The following is a 17,268-nucleotide window of genomic DNA, read 5'->3' as shown; positions in this document are numbered from 1 at the left end:
ACTTTCGTCTTTTAAATAATTCATGATTGAAATGAAATGATTCATTCCAAATTCGTTAGCTGGTGTGTGCTATGTAAAGTTTGGGGTGGTATTTATTTGGATTGATAAAAAATCAAGAAATAAAACAAGTAAGTGTGCTATAGCAGTATTGTAATAGTTAACTATGGATCCGTATGAAAGAGAAATTGAAAAATTTAGATAATTCTATGAGGAAGTAGAAACTGATAATGAAGAAGTGGAAAATATGACAGCAAGCGACGACGATTACTTTTGCTGACGAAAATTTTGTCTTAGAAAGCGATCATGCCATACAGATTGAACGAATTTAAAACGGAACATACGAAATCAATGTATTTCGGCTCAACTCCGCTCTAGGTGGTTGGCCAACAAAAGGTTGTCAAATAATTATATTATAAAAATCCAATACTTCAGCGGGCTACTGGATTCGGAACTCATTCAAGAACAAGTCAAAACTCCACCCAAATAGGTTGCCTAGCATCTCTGAAAAAACTAGACTTAAAAAGCAGTTATTATGCTGTCAATCCACTTATCGCTTCCTTATAGTCCAAGAGATAGGGCCGAATTTATAATGTTAACTGTTAAATATTTTTGGTATAACAAATAGTAATTTTACTTATTTTTTATTACAATAAAAAGGTTTTTAAATTTACATTGCATAAATAATGATTGTTCAGATATAAGAAAAATTTGATTTATTATTACATTATTAATCAAATACAAAATATATTATTTCTATTTATCAATAGGTAAAATTCAATTTGTAGAATTACTTTAACATTTTATAAATAATTATTAATAAAAATCAATTTAATAGTGGAATTATCAATTTTTTAAGTTTTGAAATTTACTGTGTAGGTATTTTCAATATTTTTTTGACGTGACAACGTCTTAAATTAGGTTGTGGCTCGGAGTCATTCATGAAAAAGTGTAACGCCCGCTCACGTCTGTTACAGTGAGTCACCGAACGAGAGAGAGGCCCGCCGGACCGGCGAATGCCTTGCGTCTCTCTCCCACTCAAACATGATCGGTCCGCTGCGCGCGCAGCACAAGAGAATTAGGCACGTTGAATCGGTGCGTGCTTCCGTGCTTGTGTCTCTGTCTTTCTCGAGCGTTCTTGGCGTTCAAGACACATTACAGCAGAAACACTTCCTTTCATTTCATATTTCTCCTATCATCGTCCTATCCTCAACAAAATCACTCAAATAGAAATTAGTTAAGTTTAAGTTTACATGTACAATGTTTTAGTAAACAAAATATATTTCTATAGTTAAAATTTGTGCAATTCTTATTTTCATTTAATTCCTTGTTCCTATTGTGCAATTTAATAATATTCATATCAATAAATATTCTACCGAGAAAAAGACGTTGTCACGTAAAATCTTCGCTCGTAAAACCAACTTTACAGGCAACCGATTTTTTTTTAACTTTCAAATTGATTGAATTTTTTTTCATTAGTTAATTATAATTTTACAAATTCTGTTTGGACATTAATTTTGCATCATTATTATTTTAAAATATTAAAATAATAATGATGCGCGTTCATTTAGATCAGTAATTCTAGACGCATGCGCTAAATGTAATAAGTATCAAGATGCTTTTATTCAACTTCGATTTGACTGACTTCGATTGTAATGAAGTTTTTGAAACCTTAGTCACTTATATGGAACAGGACTGACGAGAACAATTCCAAAAAGAAAAGTAAACGGTGTCAGATTTTTACTATTTAACCGGCAGTATAAGTTGCATGATGTGAACGAGCCTTAAAAAAAAACTAAAAAATTTCGATGCTTCAAGCTTACCACCATGTCAAGATGAATTACACCAACATCTACTGCGAGCTCATTATATTTCAAATATTTGGACAAATGCTCATAAAAAAGTACTAACAGAATTGATTGTTGAAGAACATGGTTGGAAGTTTGAAGATGAAACATATAAATTCAAATGGTTTAGTGGACCTCAGATGCCAGAATCAGTTCGAGAAGTAGTGATTGAAAATGAAGCAGATAATGAATGTGATATTATTGAAAGTGAAAGTGACGAAGATGATGAATGTGATAACATCAATGAGAGTGAGAAAAATGACGAAGTTTTTCTAAATTTTTTTTTCTTATCGGAAAAATCGTTTGAAAATTTTTGGAAAAAAATCATGGTATAACTTACAGAAAATTGAAAGGATTCTACAAATTAGATTTTACCTCAAAAAATTACGAAAATTTTCATTTACGGAAATTTTTTTGGAAAATTTTGAGGAAAACTCTACTTGACGCTTCTCAGAATAGTAACAGCAGTGAGCATACAAATTTTCAAATCAATCGGTATAAAAATATCATAATAAAATCAGTTTGAAAATTGTTACCGAGACCTAAAATGCGCAGGCAAGTGGTACATTTGACCCCGTTTTATGGCTCTCTGTACCAACCCAGCTGTCCGCCCTTTTGGATTTATAGTTTTTAGGGGCTAAATAATGAGCCATGAAAATGGCGGACATATTACTTATCGTTAATTTTTCCCCAAAAAATTGCAACCTCACCCCTGTCCGCCACCCCTTATGTATCCACTCTCGCGTCCGCCCTTTGGGATTTCGTCTATTTATACCAAGATCTTACTCTGGGCAAATTTTCAGCCATATTATCGATCGTTAATTTTTCCGAAAAAAATTTCAACTTCATCCCTGTATAGCCACCCCCTGTACCACGAGGGACGTCCGCCTGTAAGGCAAAGTCTTAACCCAGTTACAATGAATATATTCCAATAGAGAAATGTCATATTACTGATCAGTTCAAAATTTCGGCTCTATCTCTCCGACTATTAGGCAAACTCCTCTTTCCTTTAAAGGAGACAGATAGTTGAACGATATTTTATACAATGTCTATCACCGGGTATGTATTTATTTTTGTCCAAGTTTTATATTGGTCCACTATTTCAAATGCAGTTCAAACAGACATATATTAAATTGTATGTTCCGTTTTAAATTGGTTCAATCTGTATATACAGAACAAGAAGCTACAGACGAAGAATCAGAAGAAGAATCTGTTTCAGAAGAGAATAGATCAGCTTATTATTATGGTAAGGGGACGAAATGAAGAAAAGAAGCTTCGCACCTAAATGTTCGCACTCGGGCAAGGAATATAATTACACAGTTGCCAGAAGTTACAGGAATGGGTAGAAATGCTTCTACACCTGTTGAATATTTTATGCTGTTTTTTTCCCATCATCATAGAAAATACTAACATGTTCATTCAACCTAACGCACATAAGTATGCTAATAAATATGACACCAAAGACACTGATGAGTGTGAAATAAAAGCATTATTGGGTTTACTATATTTGGCTGGATCTGAACCGTGTCGCTGGAAAAACCACCTGCGAATGTTTCCAGCTCTTCTTCGATGATGAAGTTTAGAATCTTATTATTAATTGTAATATAAAATATGCCCACGATAGTGATGTAACGAATGTCAGTTTTTGAACATTCGCGAATGCGAATGCGAATATATGCCCCAGACATCCGCGAATACGAATGCGAATATTCAGTTTTTTTTAATTTGGCAATTTTAATTGTCTCCGGCACTGCCGGCAGTCTCATTTGCGTGAGGTGTGTAGTTAGATAAGTTCGGATAAATTTAGTAATTCAGCAATTTTCAGAACAATTATACAAATCATGTACTGTATTACATTACAGTGTAGTGTACATTATATATGTATCTTGTTCCGAAAACTGCTGAATTAATAAATTTATCTCAACTTATCTAACTGAAGTCGAACTGTTTATGTTTGTTTGTTTAAACTCTTTACATAAAAACACATAGACAATATTTTTAGTTTGTAGTTTAATAATTCTTAGCTTTTTCAAGATGATTGTCTAAAATTAAAACTTCAGAATAATAAAAGTTTCAGAGAATAATTTGTTTTTGTTTGTTTACATTGCATCATTTATTTTTTGTTTTCTAATTTTATAGTTTTCTAAACTTGTAAACTAAAGTAAGTTTTCTTAATAAAAAAACTGAGAAGTGAATGGATATTTATTTTATTAACCTAATCTTCAAAATATTTTTTTTTCTTATAGATATTCATATTCGCAAAACATTCGCACAAATTTCGCGAATGCAAATACGCAAAAATATGCGAATATTCGAATGCGAATATTCGTTACATCACTAGCCCACGATAATAACTGTCATGATTTTCATTTGAAAAAATGCATCACTGAAAAGGTTTTTGGGAATACTCATTTCTTACAGGATATCACACCTTGCCACAAATGGATTTGTACTGGAGCAAGGACCAGGATAAGAACGTGACATTCATTAGGAACTATATGAGTAGAAATCAATTTCGGTGTATCAAAAAGTATATTCACGTAAGTGATAATACGGTGTTAGATAAAAATGATAAATTTGCAAAACTTCGACCCTTTTTCGACACAATGAATCGAAAATTCCTGTAATTTGGTATTTACGCCTATAATTTATCTATAGACGAAAAATGGTACCATATTTTGGAAGGCACTCTGCAAAAAATTTTCTAAAGGGAAAACCTGTGCGTTTTGGTATAAGTTATGGTGCCTCTGTTCATCTGATGGATACCTATTCCAGTTTATCCCCTAGGGTGGTGCTAGCACAACAAAATCAGATTTAGGCTTGGGTGCTGATGTAGTATTAAAATTACTAAGTCTTGTAGAAACTCCCTCTAACCACAAGGTATTTTTTGACAACTTCTTTTCGTCTTATAGGCTGTTCACAATATTGAAAGGAAAGGGAATTTATACAACTGGCACAGTGCGAGAAAACGGGATTGAAAAGTGTCCACTGGAAACTTCAAAAATTATTTCTAAAAAAGATAGAGGGTAGTTCGACTTCGTTTTTGACAAAGAAGCTGAGGTGTCTGTAGTTAGATGGAATGATAATCTCTAATAACTATCCGGTCCATCCCACAGGCTTTGCAAAGAGGTACGATCGCAAGCAGCGCAAAGAAGTATATATACCCATGCCGAATGTTATCCAAGAGTACAATAGATGTATGAAATACATGACAACGGCATTGCGAATTACAGGATTGCTGTACGAGGAAAGAAATGATGGTGGCCACTTTTTAAAAACGTAATTGATAGTTCCATTGTAAATGCCTGGAAACTTTTCAGATTTGCAAACAAAAGCTCCATTTCCCAAATCGATTTTCGGCCATATATTGTTGTTTGTCTAATGAAATCGGAATATGAACAAGAAGAGTCAGAACAGAATGAGAATGAAGAAGATGAAAAGTCAACTGTACCGTTGACAATAAACATGGCAGACCGTCGAAAAACAGCTTACCAGATGAAATCCGCAAAGATAAGATATGTCATTTAGTTATAAAGCATGCAGAAAATGCAAGAAAAAGATGCAGGCAGTGTTCTAACCATACTGTTTTTGTTTGTCAAAAATGTCAGGTCTATTTACTCTAGATATTTTGAAACTTTTCACAAAAAATAAAATTGTGTATTTTAATTTTTATATCTCAGTTCCGCCAAAGGTTCGAAAACGAACCATTTTTTTGTTGTGACACCTGTCAGTATCAAAGTGTAAAACAATTACGAATGTTTAAGTTTATTTAACCCTAGTTAATAAAAAATATTACATATTATTGCAGTATTTTTTTGCTTGGCGTTAATGGGTTAAATTTTTACCTATTACAAAATGCAGATATCATCAAAATCTTCATACACTGGATTAAGAATAAGACAGGCTACTCAGGTTCCACTTCATATGTAATTTAAATTGAATGGATATGGAAATTAAGGAATTAAATTTTTTTTTTTTGTTAAGAAGTTTTTTATTGAAATCTAACAAAAAATATACATATTTAACATATCAATATTTAATAAATGATGACTAGACTATATGGAGAAATATATTTTTCTAATAAAGTAAAGTTTTAACCAAAAAATATTCAAATTGAAAAATATTAACCAATTCCATTTAAAAAGAGTAGTAATAGCCAAAATGCTACAAACATAAAATTTTGTATTACAGCAGCTTAATATTTTGACAAGGACAAGTTAAAAAGTTCACGTCGGAGCCAACAGACGGCTCTGCTATATTTGTAATGACTGTGTTGTGTTGTATTAGTATATATTTGTTGCAAACATACTCGACAAATGTTAGGTTGTGCCTAATCTTCGTGTATGTTTTTACAGGAAACATACAACACAAAAATTCCTTTCATTAAAAGAAGAATCATAAATAATGGAAGTGTATATTCTTTAATTTTGATTAAAAACGTTCTATTTGTAAATAGTAATCTGTAATTAACTACAAAATTCAAAAATAAACTTAATCTTAGTTTTAATTGATGCAGTTTTATATTGTTGATCAAGACTGCGTGTGAATAAACAATATTGTCTTTGAACAAATGTGTTTGATTGTATACTTCCAGCCAATTATATTCTAAATCAAAATAATTACTTAATATATAGGAAAATAGCACTGTGATCATGGAATCGAGCATCTATACATGCCAGTTCCTGGCAGCTATACAATTAGTAATACACTAACGTTAGTGGCGACATCTGGTTAGTGTTGGTCAAATTTTTAAAAATTAAACTATCGCTCTCGCCAAATTCTTAACTGCCAAAACGCTCTCACCAAAATAATTGTAATTTATTTTTGCGAATAAGTTATTTATTAATATTCGACACTTCAAAATTATTTGTTAAATAATACCAAATATATTATGTTTTATATTACATTTTATTACATATGATCACAAGGATGTATGAATGATTCTGCGTTTTTAATTATAAATATGTTTTATGTGTAGTTGATTCACTGAGCTTGGAAACATTTTGACAGATTATCGGAACAGTCGGTCATATATAGCATATAGCGGTCCTAGCATTCGCAAGGAAACAGAAACAGGCAGAATTAACTAATAAGAAAGTAGAAGTAAAAGAGGAAGAAATATACTTTACTCTTGAAGGCTTCCTTTATTGAAAAAAAAAATATAATAAATAATGGGAATGTGTATTCATTAACTTCGGATAAAAAGAAATTATTAAATTAACTAGATTACCAATACGGTATACCATCTGAATTACGCTGTCAGTATTGTCCCAAATAATTTTTCTAATTTCATCATAGACATTCACGCGCACTTATAATAAAATAGTGTAGGATGTATTTACATTTACTTGGATAGCATAAATCGTAATCTATTAATTCCTACGGAATTCGTAAGATAGAGATACACGGGTTACGAATATTGTTGGATTTAACAAGGACGAGGGGATGCGTTATTAAATAAGGTAAAACTTTTGTCTTTCGATACGCAGCATTATACATAAAAGACCAAAAAAACACAAATGGAGGGTATTTCGAAAAGCGACTATTACGACAAAAAGGTCCAAATTGATATATTCACTAAAAAAAAAAACTTTTGACGGTTTTACGACAAATCCAATTAATTTTTGCGCCTACCTGCTGTACCAGGATTCATAGTAAGAAAAATATTAATTTTATTTTATGCTTTAAAACAAAAACATTTTAACTTGCCCTTGTATATGGATGTAAATATATCACAATGAAATTCATCAAAAACATAAATATCTTAAAATGATAAATATTTCAAGCATAAAGTAAATGTAAATATTAGTTAGTACATAAAAAATTATTGTAATATATAAATTGTTCAAAAATAAATATCTCAATTGAACGTTGCATATTTTAAGAACAGAATATTCAGAACCAAGGCGCGTTTCAAAATTTTGCTGGTATTTCTGTGTCATAATGATCTCTCTAGTACTTTGTACGATTCTGAGCAATTAAGCGACTCACCTGCATCAAAAACTTAAACATCCATTGATATTTTCCATTTTTTGGTTTTCTAGTAGCTATATTCGAACATCATAGTAATTTCAAACAAAACATGGCTTTATAATTAAAAAAAAAAAATTAATAATAATATATCTTTCATACACCAGTACTAGTAAATTTAACACTTTTACTAATCTTTTAGTCTTACTTAAATATCGATGACAAATTTTTTAATGACAGCCTTGAATGATCTAGATCAACGAAATCCTTCAAACCGCTTCTCTTAACTTTTAGCTTAATTTCTGCGCAATCCGAGTTTTCTGGCCACGAAGCGCACACCTGAACTGCGGATCCTTTACCAATGAAGCCCTGCTCGTGCGCAGCAGCCAGCTGGTTGACTACACGACGCTCAACTTCGTACTTGATGGATCTAGCACCATAACTCACATCGTAGCCGTCGGCTAGTGCCGATTCTACGCTTCTGTCCCAGCTTATTTCTATTTTATGCTTTTCTTTGGCCTAAAACATTAAGATGCTCTTTAATAATGTTGTTTAATACCTGAAATATATGAGTTTGTGTGGTAATGTAATATAGAGAAGAAAAAATGCAGAAATAAATAAAAAAAAAAAGAAGAGAGAATTTTAGATATGACTGATGCAAGAGCGGCGAACAAGTCTTCCAGAAAAAATCCATAGAAATAAAAGAATGGAAAAGAAAAATATTTTTGGCGTGTGTAAACATTTTTAATTCCTAGCTGAGCGCTTTCAGTTTACACATCCTCAGAGATATAGTCAAGTTTTAAAAAGCACCACTACTAGAGGGGGATCCCATTTGTTGGAAAAACCCACAATTTTTCCTTTTTTTTGTGAGTTAAAAAAAAGGAAAAATCATACATTCCAATCATCAATAACCTTTTACTCGCAAAAACCATACATATCTAGACTACCTTTCTGATGGCCTCATATGTTATATAGAAGTCTTCGTGTGCACAGAAAATAATAGTAAGAATAGTAAACAATATTAATACTTAACGTAACTTAAAGAACAGCCAGTCTAATAATAATATATAAATTAATGCAATGTTGTAGTGACAAGCACCATAGATGAATTAGACTAAATCATTTCTGAACAAAAGTTATCGGATGTAGTGCTATTTTTAGGAACACTCATAAACTATCGAATCAAACGATAATAAATCATAAACATCAAGTTATTTGTAAATGTAATATAAGTACCTTTTGTGCCCACTGCTGCAATTCTCTCGTAACTAGCTGAATGAGTTCGTTTCTGGAGAACGGCAAAAAGTACACGATCTCATTTATTCTACCTAGAAATTCGTCCCTCTTGAAATGTCGCTTCAAAATCGGTTTTACGACTTCATCTTTAAATTTCCTTGAAACTGTTATGGTATCACTTATTTTCTGCTCGCCTTCTAAATAGAAGAAAATAAAAAAAATGGAATTAATAATTAAATGTTTTAATTGTAAAAACTAAAATAAACGCTACTTTTCGACACATATTTTATCCAATTTTAACTGTATAACCACACGATATGTTATAATTTTTGAAATTTTCCCATATTCCTTATAATTTTTAAATCTTCGCAACGCTGTACACTGGAATGAAATTTGCTGGTGTTTCCTGTATATTAAAGAGCATTTTTATGCAAACGACAGAGAAAGATAAAAAAGCAAAATACTGGGTAATAAAACTATATAAAAGATCTATACTAACCTGGTGAATCAGGAACAGCCAATCTGTCCGCTTTCAATTTTTCCACTTCTTGTCGTAACCTCAACCCATGATTAGCTATTTCATCACTTGCCAGATTAGAAGTCATAATAAAAATAGCATCTTTGCATTCGATGGTTTTTCCTTGACCGTCTGTTAGTCTACCCTCATCAAACAGCTGAAGAAGCACAGTTAAGACATCTGGATGTGCTTTGTCTACTTCATCAAATAGGACCACTGCGTTTGGACATTTCTTCAGTTTTTTTGTTAACTGACCACCTTCATCATGGCCTATGTAGCCTGGAGGGGCTCCAATAAGTTTAGCTACCTAGAAATTACCACTCAATATTATCTACATATCAGTTCTTTATAATGTACCTTGTACAGATAGTCACAACATATTGCAGATAATAAATGGGACCTAATGAGTAGAAGACATAGCTGCTCACTTACCTCATGTTTCTCCTGATATTCTGACATATCTAGTCTAATGAATGCCTGTGATTGTCCTTTGTGCATGTAGCTTGCCAATTGTTTTGCTAGTTCTGTCTTGCCTATGCCTGATGATCCCAAAAATAAAAATACCAAGGGGTGATCGTCATCGGCCCAACCATTTTCTTTCCTACGTACAGCTACAACATAGAGAGAGTTATTGGTGAGGATTGTAATAAAAAAGAAAAAAGGTTAAGGATTAAACTTAAATTGTTGTATCCAGTGTGCCAATGATTTGTCATCAAGAGAGAATGTTATTCAAATATAAAGAAAAGTGCTTAAATATAGGTAGACTATTTATGGACATAATTTTTACACATAATTTGGTAATTTTAAAATATTGAAACGTGACAAAAAAATAAGTAAGTTTGATTGAGTAACTTTTTTTTTAATCTCAGTTTTGAAACAATTGTTTATCTTATACTGGATATTAAAATACGATAAGCTGTATAGCTTTATATTATACTGATCATTTTTATACGTACATCTTTTATATTTTGGTTATAAAAATAAAGATTATTCTATTTATATCTTTATTATATTTATATATTTTTATTACAAACGTTATAAGCCCAAAAATGGTACAAAAAGAACAAAATTCTTTTAATAGCTAAATTAGATTCAACATAATACTACAAAAATTGTTACAGATATTGTCCACTCAAGTCTTAACACACACTTATTTCCAATAAACAAAACAAAACTTTGTGTAAAATTTCTAGTTCTGTGTTGCACAGGAGTTGCAATTCATATTCTCAAAAAAAAATTGTTAAAAGTTAATTAACCTTTGTAACCAAACTCTACAATGATAATTCCAAGTGATTACAGCAAAAATTAGTATTGCCTACACTACAAACATGCCTTGTTTTTAAGGAAATTACAATCGACCCGACCCTAATTACATTCTTTATCTTCGATGGTTCTGTACTAAAAATTAAAAATTGTTTTTAACAAATTAACTATCAGTAAAGAAGCAAGTTTGGACTTTACTTAGTACTTAAATATAAAGATTAGTACAATGTTATTTTATATCAGTAAACTCAAGAGACCATCCACAAATCTGGGATAAATCTAGGTATACAGAAAGTACTATAAGGTGCTAAAGTTAAGAAAATCTGAAAAACGCTTGGCACAACAAGAATAAAATCTAAATTGGTAAAATATGGGCTTTAAAAACCATAAGACAGCTGAGAATATTGTTTGAGATATATTTAACTGGAAAAAAGTACCAGCAAACTAAAGCAAACATTTTTTTAATGCAATTTTTAAACTTTTATAAACTCTAAACCAATAGAGAAAAACAGAAGAGGCAGACTAATAAAAGAGTGGAACAGCGGCATAGCAGAGATATTACAAAATAAAGGCAAATATTGGCAAGAAGCAACACAAATGGTGAGGAATAGAAAATAATTGAGAAAATTCATCAAAAGCTAGACGCTAGACCACCCTCGGCACTTAAAGTTAGAGGAGGAACAATTATGGAATGTAATGTAATCTGATCCCAATAACGATTACAAGAGATCTGGTGTAATTTTCGAGTGTACTTACCAGCCACTCCCATTTCGATCCCATTTATTAAGCTCTTTGTTTATCGTCACATAATCTGCATTCCAATAGCTTCTTGGTCTATCAATCATCTGTCATTCTCGCTATGTCCAGTTCACCTCCCTTTTAGTCTCCTATTCATTGTTTTAATCTGACTATCTTTTCATAGATGTCAGTCACCTTAGTTATTTTCTTGTATCTTTGTTTTTAACTTCATCTCGTAAGGTTATTCCCAGTATGAACCGTTCCATTTTTCTCTATATCACTCTGTTTAGTAGCTGAAGTTTTTGTTAGCGTGCGTGTTTCTGCTCTGTATGTCAGTACTGGTAGAAGGCACTGATCACAAACTTCTAAGTTTAGAAATATGGATAGAATGCTTTAAAATGTTACTCATATTAAATTTGTCGATATGCTTTCCATCCAAGACACATTCATTATTTTAATCCATATGAAGATAATGTGCTGGTTGGGTACTAAATTTGTCGTCATTTTGGTCTTTCTTAGACCGTTTAACCCACTCTTTCAGTTGTCTTAATCTTAATCTCTATTATTATATTGACTGTATTATCCTCCAAACATAATTTTTATTATTTTAATTTAGATATTCACCGTTTATTTTTATTCCCTTTGTTTTCAATCTAAATTCATAAAAGCATATTCCAGAATCGGATTAAAAAGTTAAGGTTCCATTGAATTCCTTTGTCTGATTTCCCAAGCTAGTTTCATAAGATTACTCTTTCTATGTAATTTAACTGTGGCTTTCGCTTGCTATTATTTATATATGGTATAGTAGTTTTATATACCTATAATCTAATGTATGTTATAGTTATGGTAGATCGAAGCAGGGCCCTTTATTAGACCTTCAGACACTTATACCTCCTAAAACGGGTCCATTGCATCATCCCTATCATAAACTTCAATCACAGGTTCGGGTCCCTCGGGCAGAGTGAATGAGCCCTGTCTTGTCAGGGCGTCAACCCGTTCGTTCCCTTCCACTCCTGTGGGTCCCGGTACCCATACCAAGTTAACCCAACTTCAGCAAGTGCTCTCTTGAACTCAAGAACCAGCTTAGAGCTGACTTTGGGCGCTTCCAAAGCCCTTAGGGCTGCTTGATTGTCAGAGCCCCTAGAGATGGTCCTGTCTGACAAAACCCCATCTATTATCTCCTGAGCACATACCAGGATCGCAAAGATCTCCGTCTGAAAGACTGATGCATGGGAGCCGAGAGCCTGGCCAGATTCAAATCCGATTCCGCTCCCATATACTCCAGCATCTGCCCGCTCGTCCATTCTGGACTCATCCGTGAACCAGGCGAGTCCACTTTGACAATTTGGGGGGCCATACTGTCCTGCATGACCCATACAACTTGGGGGGCTTGGACACTTCATTTAGCATTTGCCAGGCTCATTTTCTGGAGAACAGATTTAAACTGGGTAGAGTATTCAAATAAAAACTATGTTGTTTATTATACAGTAGTATACATGATAGGAGACATTGATATAATAGGACGTAGCAAGCAAGATGTTGAGCAATATTTCCTAGAATTTGAAACAGCAGCGAAACAGGTCAGTCTGGTCATCAACAAAGATAAAACCAATTACATATTGGTTACTAAGGATCCTATAACAAATGTGGAGACAAGAAAGAGTCTTTGGAAGTCATATCTTTGCATGTGTTGACAGGTTCACATATATTGGTTCGCTAGTGACTAGTACTTAAAAAAAAGACAATAAAACAAATAAAGAAATTAAAAGATGAATGAACCTTACAAATAGAGCATATCATGGACTCCAAAAAAAATTCCACTCAAGAAATATCCAAAAAAAAAATTAAAATTATATACAAAACACTGCTGATGCCTGTGCTTTCATATGGGACTCTAACACAGAAGAATGAAAGACTTTTGAGAATATTCGAGTGTAAGATACTCCACAAAATATTTGGAGCTATAAACGATCAAGGGCAGTGGCGCAAAAGATATAATTTCGATTTATACCAACTCTTTAATGTCATAACATTCATTAAAACACAGCAACTTGGATGGGCTGAGCACATAATACGAATGTCTGACAATATGGTTGCTAAAAAGCTAACAACAGGAACACCTATAGGAAGAAGAAGGAACAGAGGAGGACCGCAAATTAGGTGGTTAGATGGAGTTAAGACCGACTTAGGGATACTAAAGATTAGAAGATGGCAACACATCGCCAGAATCCGACCAGAATGGCGACCAACCTTAGAAAAGGCCAGGATCCACAGTGGATTGTCAAGCCAAAGATGATGATGATGATGATACATGATGAAAATAACATTTAAAAAGTAATTGAATAAAATAATTGAAAATCAAAAAAAAAATACTTAAGACACTTTAAGGATACTTACTTGCAGAAACAATTGCAATAGCCCCTTCTTGTCCCACTATGTGTTTCTTAAGTCTTTCTTCTAGAGGATATCTTCTACGTTCTTCCAATTCTTTTTCTTTTTGCTTCTCTTCGAACTAAAAAATATACAGTAACTGTGGAAGTAGTAGTAATATACTAGGAAAATAGGTTAAATTAAAATAAGGACAGAAAAATGAATGATATACATAAAAGACCTAAAATATAAGCAATATCAAGGAGACAATAGAGAAGTGCATTATAAAAAAAAGTGATATAACAAATGCTTAAAGAATCTAAGAAGAAGTCCCATACTCAATATAAAATATCCCACTCCTTTCATGACTAACATTTTAGCATACTTAAAAGTAGATGTAAAAAACTTTCTGTATTGTGTTATAATAGTCCAGTCTGGAGATCCGTTTTCAAACTGACTTTAGAAAATCCTGGAACTTTATCAACTCACATAAATCAGATAATAACATTACAGATTTGATGGCTCCTGTTTAGGCTATTTAGCAGCAGTATAGGTTTCTACAGCTGCAAGAATACTGCTAAGATACTGATCCCTGCCAGTCATAAGATGCGAATAATGGGATGGAATGAGATACAAGGAACCATCAATCAAGATGGTAGAAATGCATGCTGGACACAACCTGTCATACTTCTTAAAATATACACAGAAAAATGGCCATCATTTGGGTTTTAGCCAGTAAAAGAGAATTATTATTATTATCCCCAAACAATATGTGACAAATAGGCTCTATTACAATAAGCTGAAAAGAGTATTATGTTCGAATACCAAAACCAAATAAAGATTACTACACTTCTGGCTCCCATAGTGGGATATCATTAGGTTCTTGCTTCTGCATGATAAAAAATAAATTGCAACATTGGCAAAAAACCAAAGAAAACCCCTCTAAATATCAATTTAGACTGAATAGCTGACATTAATATAAACCTTACTACACAAACAAATAAATAATTGCAAATAGAAATGTTCACACTATTTATTATGGAACTGCATAAATGATCATGATAGGTGCTAGACTGGAAAATCAATAAAATAGGCAAATTGAATTAGGTGATAATACAGTCAACTTAAAATTATATAACCATTAAAACTTAAATAAGATTCAAAGTTTTATTAATGAATATGAAAACCAACTTACAGCAGACATCTCTATCTCCAAGTATTGTTTAATCTCAGGATCTTTGGCATACATCAATGGTGTGTGTCCCATATCGTTCTGTAAGGTAGGATTGGCACCATATTTTATTAACAGTTTTGCAATGTCCAAATTATCTGTTAAAACAGCATAATGTAAAGGAGTAAATCCTAGGAAAGTTGCCTTGTTGTTTAAAGAACTTGAAAATTCTTCATCCCTTGCCATCAAAACTACAAAATAAATACTTATTAAGTAACAATTGCACAAAATGTTTTTTAATCTTTACCTTCAATCGGATGCATTCCTTTTTCATTCGCAGTTCTATTAGGATTCACATAGTTATCGCTGAGATTTGGATCAGCTTGATTTTTCAAAAGGTATTCAACAATTTCATATCTTCCATTAACAGTAGCTACTAAAAGTGGAGTCCAGCCTAAGTGGTGCCTTCTATTAATATCTACACCCTGTTTGACCAACCTGATAAAGATAGATTAGAACTAACAACTGCTATTTATTAGTTTTAGTTAAACACAATGAATTTTGATGAATATAAGATCAGTTAATTTAAACATACTTAGACGTTTCTGCTTATCTTGAATATTATCTACTTTAGTTTTAGTATTTTTTAATCAATTTACCTTTCTAATTCATGAGTTAAACCAAAAAGACAAGCCTTAAACAACCTTTGCTCATCTCGATCTAATCTGCTTGCTTCACAAAACACTAAACTTGCAACTAAACTAAATATGCCCCATGGTACCTTAAATGGAAAATTAAAATCATCGTTTTTCTCATATTTATTAGAAATAGTGGGTACAACTGGAAATTGTTTACTTGCTGTGATTTCTAAAGGATACCGGTGCAATTTTCTTATTCGTAAAATGGTAAGCGTTCTGTATAACTTACATAAATTTGTTTTTATCATGATCAAACTGTTAATAAAACTGTTTTGATATAAATTATTTTTTAAATAATTTTAACATTGAACTTGAAACTGAAACTTGACATTCCTGATTTCAGGTTATATTTATGACGTTTAACAAAAGTCTAACTTATAGTAGCAAAACAGCACATGAAACTAGTAATAATTAAATATTGTATTTATATGGAATTAAACCACAATTAAGTGTAATGATATAATTGATCGTAATGAGAATAATTCACATTTAAATACAATATTTAACTTTAACATGCCACAAAAAAAAGTTTCAGAATATGTTTACTTCCAGTTATGCCACCAGGATAACTAATCAAATTCTGGAATGTGTAACATACTGTTGGAATTATGATTTCCTTCACATTGCGAATAATAAAAGAGCAAATATTTAATTTACGTTGTCAAATTTAATTAAAACTAAAAATGTAATATGTTAAGTACCTACGTACAATATACAAAAACTGTAATTGAGAAGTGTCTTCCATAGATTTTTAACTCAACGGAATTTGTTAGCTAGTAAGCTAGTATACCTACCCATTTTCTACTCGCAATAGAATAGTCTGGTGATTTTATTTCATGGTTAAAATATTGAACGCTTTTTGCTTAAACCTATAACATATAAAAAATGTATACTAATATAAAAAGATATAATAATATACTTAAGCACAAAATTTAGAGCAGTTAATATCGTCTATTAAAATAGTATCGTCTATTAAAATAGTTAAAACACGTATTTACGTAAATATAGCTATTTTATTAAATTAAATCAAACTCGTTCACAATGGTCATAATTAAATCACACCAAATTATTATCTCCCGTTCCGCTGTGTTTATGTGTCATCACCGAACTACTCGTGACCATATAAGGCAATTAGTGACCCAAGCCAATCACCGTATTAGAAGTTGAGTGTGACTTCACAATGTCATAACAGAACTACCAGTATTCCATCTTAAGCTGATTAGGACATTAGGAAGTTAGTGACTTAAGCTGATCAGCGTATTAGGATAATAGTGTGACTGCATTCGACCATCCTGACGTCACGATCGTCCTCGATCGTACAACACCTATTAAAAAAAATAATATGTTCTTTATTATTAAGAATACCAATTTATAGAAAGGCTCCATCATTCTGCAGAATGACATAGTCTAAATCAATTCGTTTCAGATAGCTACAACTATCCATACAAGCTAATTTTTAAA

The 17,268-nt window shown here is 32.1% G+C and overlaps 1 protein-coding gene across 1 annotated transcript; it reads right to left on the bottom strand.

The window, feature by feature from the left end:
• Positions 1-5,826: 5,826 nt before the first annotated feature.
• On the bottom strand, positions 5,827-16,161 carry LOC140432419 (mitochondrial disaggregase-like). Its single transcript, XM_072520307.1, has 8 exons — positions 15,769-16,161; positions 15,417-15,607; positions 15,134-15,360; positions 13,966-14,080; positions 10,000-10,178; positions 9,550-9,874; positions 9,051-9,247; positions 5,827-8,333 (listed from the first exon to the last, which is right to left on the bottom strand). Exons 1-8 carry the CDS (start codon positions 16,053-16,055, stop codon positions 8,019-8,021), a joined length of 1,836 nt encoding a protein of 611 aa, XP_072376408.1. The 5' UTR covers positions 16,056-16,161; the 3' UTR covers positions 5,827-8,018.
• Between the last annotated feature and the right edge of the window lie 1,107 nt (positions 16,162-17,268).

This window comes from Diabrotica undecimpunctata, chromosome 1 (assembly GCF_040954645.1).
Source record: "Diabrotica undecimpunctata isolate CICGRU chromosome 1, icDiaUnde3, whole genome shotgun sequence".
In the NCBI taxonomy this organism is placed as follows: domain Eukaryota; kingdom Metazoa; phylum Arthropoda; class Insecta; order Coleoptera; family Chrysomelidae; genus Diabrotica; species Diabrotica undecimpunctata.
Note: the sequence above shows the minus strand (reverse complement) of the source record. Positions and strands in the feature narration are given on the sequence as shown.

What these genes read in the sequence shown, in the direction of transcription:
- LOC140432419 (XM_072520307.1), bottom strand. Translation starts at nt 16,055, where the DNA reads ATGATAAAAACAAATTTATGTAAGTTATACAGAACGCTTACCATTTTA. An exon ending in TTAACTCATGAATTAGAAAG is followed by an intron (nt 15,608 to 15,768) that starts GTAAATTGATTA and finishes TATCTTTATCAG; the next exon opens with GTTGGTCAAACAGGGTGTAG. An exon ending in TATTGCAATTGTTTCTGCAA is followed by an intron (nt 10,179 to 13,965) that starts GTAAGTATCCTT and finishes TCTATGTTGTAG; the next exon opens with CTGTACGTAGGAAAGAAAAT.